Source organism: Gymnoscopelus microlampas (genome assembly GCF_963454915.1).
Source record: "Gymnoscopelus microlampas genome assembly, chromosome: 8".
Lineage (NCBI taxonomy): Eukaryota > Metazoa > Chordata > Actinopteri > Myctophiformes > Myctophidae > Gymnoscopelus > Gymnoscopelus microlampas.
Window position 1 is genome coordinate 591215 of NC_139945.1, and position 6286 is coordinate 597500.

Below are 6286 nucleotides of genomic sequence, written 5' to 3' on the forward strand. Positions count from 1 at the left end.
TTATCTGTGGAACAGAGTCAAACTAGATGTAATGCCTGATGGGTTAATGCTAGAAAATTGTTAATAATAGCAGATTATTTGTGCAACAATTAATCTATTTGTTTAAATGATGACAACAGAGCTTTACCTGGACGACTGGACAGACAGACAGACAACACACTGTCTGGGACTGAAGACAGGAGACAGGAGACAGGAGACAGGAGACAGAAGACAGGAGACAGAAGACAGGAGACAGGAGACAGGAGACAGGAGACAGGAAGAAGAGGAGAAGAAAAGGAAAGAGATCATGATGATGGAACTGAAGATACAGCTGATTCCCACGGGAGAAATCATCCTTTCACCTGGACATGGATGCAAGGTCAGTGTTACTGTTACTACTAGACCATACCCGGTCGACGCATCCGTGGGGGGATATGCGCACATGATCTGGCAACCCGGGAGGAAGTTCGTCCCATAGCTGGGCAGCCCCGTAACCATGGCGACATTCTTTGACACAAAAACGCTAATAAGAAGCTGAGATTTGATGAAATTGAAAAACGGGCTTCACAGTTAAGTTCAGATGGTAATGGTCAATGGCTGTGTGCAAAATCAGAGCAATTGGTCTCCAGCCACTGAGGAGAACCGGGTAGCTTCACCTACTCACCTACGCACCTACTCAAGACGGTTACTAGAATTATAGTAGGATACTATAAACTATTATTATTATTAATATACACAATAAGGTGTTAGGAGACTATTGAATTGAGTTGAATTGAATTGAATTGAATTGAGTTGAATTGAATTGAATTGAATTGAATTGAATTGAATTGAATTGAATTGAATTGAATCGAATCGAATCGAATCGAATCGAATTGAATTGAATTGAATCGAATCGAGTCGAATCCAATTGAATTGAATTGAATTGAGGTTACAGCAGAGACGTGTGTTTTAATGAGTCTAACGTTCGTTAGAAGGACAATATCAGTCACCAGAAGCAGAGACGTGTGTTTTAATGAGTCTAACGTTCATTAGAAGGACAATATCAGTCACCAGAAGCAGAGACGTGTGTTTTAATGAGTCTAACGTTCATTAGAAGGACAATATCAGTCACCAGAAGCAGAGACGTGTGTTTTAATGAGTCTAACGTTCATTAGAAGGACAATATCAGTCACCAGAAGCAGAGACGTGTGTTTTAATGAGTCTAACGTTCATTAGAAGGACAATATCAGTCACCAGAAGCAGAGACGTGTGTTTTAATGAGTCTAACGTTCATTAGAAGGACAATATCAGTCACCAGAAGCAGAGACGTGTGTTTTAATGAGTCTAACGTTCATTAGAAGGACAATATCAGTCACTAGAAGCAGAGACGTGTGTTTTAATGAGTCTAACGTTCACTAGAAGGACAATATCAGTCACTAGAAGCAGAGACGTGTGTTTTAATGAGTCTAACGTTCATTAGAAGGACGATATCAGTCACTATAGAAGCAGAGACGTGTGTTTTAATGAGTCTAACGTTCACTAGAAGGACAATATCAGTCACTAGAAGCAGAGACGTGTGTTTTAATGAGTCTAACGTTCACTAGAAGGACAATATCAGTCACTAGAAGCAGAGACGTGTGTTTTAATGAGACATAACATTCATCAGGTTCAGTGCTGGAAAAAGTACTCGAATGTTCTACTTAAGTAAAAGTATCAATGCTGCAATATAATACTGTTACAAGTAAAAGTCCAGAATTCAAAATGTATTGTATCTGTTAATGTATTGGTATCAAAATGTCTTAAAGTACCAAAAGTAAAAGTACCCAAATGTTTGAAAATAGCAGATATAGAAGCTCACAACGCGTCGCGTTGTGAGCTTCCTTGTAGATCTGCTATTTTCTAATAGCCTAGGTATAAAATGAGGCTAAAGTGGTTAATGTATGTTTTATAATATAATCATTTACTTAAGTACAGTACTTGAGTAAATGTACTTAGTTACTTTCCACCACTGAAAAGTGGTCCTCAGTTGAGTTGAGTTGAGTTGAGTTGAGTTGAGTTGAGTTGAATTGAATTGAATTGAATCGAATCGAATCGAATCGAATCGAATCGAATCGAATCGAATCGAATCGAATCCAATCCAATCCAATCCAATCCAATTGAATTGAATTGAATTGAGGTCACAGCAGAGACGTGTGTTTTAATGAGTCTAACGTTCGTTAGAAGGACAATATCAGTCACCAGAAGCAGAGACGTGTGTTTTAATGAGTCTAACATTCATTAGAAGGACAATATCAGTCCCTAGAAGCAGAGACGTGTGTTTTAATGAGTCTAACATTCATTAGAAGGACAATATCAGTCACCAGAAGCAGAGACGTGTGTTTTAATGAGTCTAACATTCATTAGAAGGACAATATCAGTCCCTAGAAGCAGAGACGTGTGTTTTAATGAGTCTAACATTCATTAGAAGGACAATATCAGTCACTAGAAGTAGAGACGTGTGTTTTAATGAGTCTAACATTCATTAGAAGACAATATCAGTCACTAGAAGCAGAGACGTGTGTTTTAATGAGTCTAACATTCATTAGAAGGACAATATCAGTCACTAGAAGCAGAGACGTGTGTTTTAATGAGTCTAACATTCATTAGAAGGACAATATCAGTCACTAGAAGCAGAGATATGTGTTTTAATGAGTCTAACATTCATTAGAAGGACAATATCAGTCACCAGAAGCAGAGACGTGTGTTTTAATGAGTCTAACGTTCATTAGAAGGACAATATCAGTCACCAGAAGCAGAGACGTGTGTTTTAATGAGTCTAACGTTCATTAGAAGGACAATATCAGTCACTAGAAGCAGAGACGTGTGTTTTAATGAGTCTAACGTTCACTAGAAGGACAATATCAGTCACTAGAAGCAGAGACGTGTGTTTTAATGAGTCTAACGTTCACTAGAAGGACAATATCAGTCACTAGAAGCAGAGACGTGTGTTTTAATGAGTCTAACGTTCATTAGAAGGACGATATCAGTCACTATAGAAGCAGAGACGTGTGTTTTAATGAGACTAACATTCATTAGAAGGACAATATCAGTCACTAGAAGCAGAGACGTGTGTTTTAATGAGTCTAACGTTCACTAGAAGGACAATATCAGTCACTAGAAGCAGAGACGTGTGTTTTAATGAGTCTAACGTTCACTAGAAGGACAATATCAGTCACTAGAAGCAGAGACGTGTGTTTTAATGAGTCTAACGTTCATTAGAAGGACGATATCAGTCACTATAGAAGCAGAGACGTGTGTTTTAATGAGTCTAACGTTCACTAGAAGGACAATATCAGTCACTAGAAGCAGAGACGTGTGTTTTAATGAGACATAACATTCATCAGGTTCAGTGCTGGAAAAAGTACTCGAATGTTCTACTTAAGTAAAAGTATCAATGCTGCAATATAATACTGTTACAAGTAAAAGTCCAGAATTCAAAATGTATTGTATCTGTTAATGTATTGGTATCAAAATGTCTTAAAGTACCAAAAGTAAAAGTACCCAAATGTTTGAAAATAGCAGATATAGAAGCTCACAACGCGTCGCGTTGTGAGCTTCCTTGTAGATCTGCTATTTTCTAATAGCCTAGGTATAAAATGAGGCTAAAGTGGTTAATGTATGTTTTATAATATAATCATTTACTTAAGTACAGTACTTGAGTAAATGTACTTAGTTACTTTCCACCACTGAAAAGTGGTCCTCAGTTGAGTTGAGTTGAGTTGAGTTGAATCGAATCGAATCGAATCGAATCGAATCGAATCGATTCCAATCCAATCCAATCCAATTGAATTGAATTGAATTGAGGTCACAGCAGAGACGTGTGTTTTAATGAGTCTAACGTTCATTAGAAGGACAATATCAGTCACCAGAAGCAGAGACGTGTGTTTTAATGAGTCTAACATTCATTAGAAGGACAATATCAGTCACTAGAAGCAGAGACGTGTGTTTTAATGAGTCTAACATTCATTAGAAGGACAATATCAGTCCCTAGAAGCAGAGACGTGTGTTTTAATGAGTCTAACATTCATTAGAAGGACAATATCAGTCACTAGAAGTAGAGACGTGTGTTTTAATGAGTCTAACATTCATTAGAAGACAATATCAGTCACTAGAAGCAGAGACGTGTGTTTTAATGAGTCTAACATTCATTAGAAGGACAATATCAGTCCCTAGAAGCAGAGACGTGTGTTTTAATGAGTCTAACATTCATTAGAAGGACAATATCAGTCACTAGAAGTAGAGACGTGTGTTTTAATGAGTCTAACATTCATTAGAAGACAATATCAGTCACTAGAAGCAGAGACGTGTGTTTTAATGAGTCTAACATTCATTAGAAGGACAATATCAGTCACTAGAAGCAGAGACGTGTGTTTTAATGAGTCTAACGTTCGTTAGAAGGACAATATCAGTCACTAGAAGCAGAGACGTGTGTTTTAATGAGTCTAACATTCATTAGAAGGACAATATCAGTCACTAGAAGCAGAGACGTGTGTTTTAATGAGTCTAACATTCATTAGAAGGACAATATCAGTCACTAGAAGCAGAGACGTGTGTTTTAATGAGTCTAACGTTCATTAGAAGGACAATATCAGTCACCAGAAGCAGAGACGTGTGTTTTAATGAGTCTAACGTTCATTAGAAGGACAATATCAGTCACTAGAAGCAGAGACGTGTGTTTTAATGAGTCTAACATTCATCAGGTTCAGTGCTGGAAAAAGTACTCGAATGTTCTACTTAAGTAAAAGTATCAATGCTGCAATATAATACTGTTACAAGTAAAAGTCCAGAATTCAAAATGTATTGTATCTGTTAATGTATTGGTATCAAAATGTCTTAAAGTACCAAAAGTAAAAGTACCCAAATGTTTGAAAATAGCAGATATAGAAGCTCACAACGCATCGCGTTGTGAACTTCCTTGTAGATCTGCTATTTTCTAATAGCCTAGGTATAAAATGAGGCTAAAGTGGTTAATGTATGTTTTATAATATAATCATTTACTTAAGTACAGTACTTGAGTAAATGTAGGCTACTTAGTTACTTTCCACCACTGAAAAGGGGGCGTAACTGTGTTTCCTTGAAATAATACAATCAACAATGTAAGGAATGCAGGGGAGGGTCTTTAATGTAATCATTCCTTTAGAGAGATAAACCATGTGTTAGTCTGAGAACATGATCTAATGCACTGCTTCATGTCAAGACCCCCACACTAGACCTCCACAACCCCCGTAACAGAGTTACAGACCCGTAAGGGTCCATTTGGTTCCGTTTATTACACTCTGAGAGTTACAGACCTGTAAGGGTCCATTTGGTTCTATTTGTACACTCATAGTCTGTAAGGGTCCATTTGGTTCCGTTTATTACACTCTGAGAGTTACAGACCTGTAAGGGTCCATTTGGTTCCATTCCTGTATGTAAACAGCATGAGATACAGTCAGACATTAACTTAAAAGTAATTAAATGGTAACTTTATAATGTGTAGATACCCTGTATACACTTATACTGTATGTTGGTTTGTTTACTGTTGAGATAGAAAACTATATTGCACATCAGGGCAACCTTAGCCACGGTGCCAACAGTTTTTTTTTGGTTTAAAATACAATATATATTTTTTATTTACTCAATTAAATTACGTCCCCTCACATCTGTATGCAAATTACATCCTTTATTAAACCAGTAAAAATAAAAAATAAAACTTTTACAATATAATTCTACATTCATTCAAACTCTGAACTCTGACTGGGGAGAAAGTCTGTGAGAAAAAACTTTTTTTTTTTTTTTTAAATCTGCTGGAAATATTTTTATATTTTGACGTGGTGTCATAATTAAACTTAATGTTGACACACTGACTGTCTAGAAATAAAAACATGGCACTTCTTTTAAAAAAGGTTGCCGACCCCTGTTGTACGTTAAGCTAATCATCTGGGGACCCCCCCAAAATCATCTGGGGACTGAGGACCCCCCCAGAATCATCTGGGGACCCCCCAGATGATTGCTCAGGTGGGCGTGGTCATATGCCCTAACCCTAGCCTCACAGAAAGTAGATGTGAGCTTGTAGATCTGCTATTCTCACTACTTCTAAAGTTTTTTTAAAAAGTATTGTTTACTGGAATTTACATTATTTTATGAATAATTGTGGGGGGGAAAATTAAAAAGAAATTGAAAATATTTTGAAATATATATATATATTATTTATTTATAGAAGTAAAAAAAGAAAAAAGTATATTTACTTACATATTATTACTTATTTACTCACTTCCCACTTGGTTTCAGAGCCACTGTCTCAGCCTAA

General features: G+C 36.7%; 1 protein-coding gene across 1 annotated transcript in view; it reads left to right on the plus strand.

The window, feature by feature from the left end:
* The first annotated feature begins 228 nt into the window (after positions 1-228).
* LOC311049883 (unconventional myosin-Ic-like) overlaps positions 229-6286 on the plus strand; it is a 117109-nt gene continuing 111051 nt past the window's right edge. Inside the window, exon 1 of the mRNA XM_084063790.1 lies at positions 229-358. Within this exon, the coding sequence (XP_083919916.1) occupies positions 287-358 (72 nt within the window). The 5' untranslated portion in view covers positions 229-286. The remainder of the gene's footprint in view (positions 359-6286) is intronic.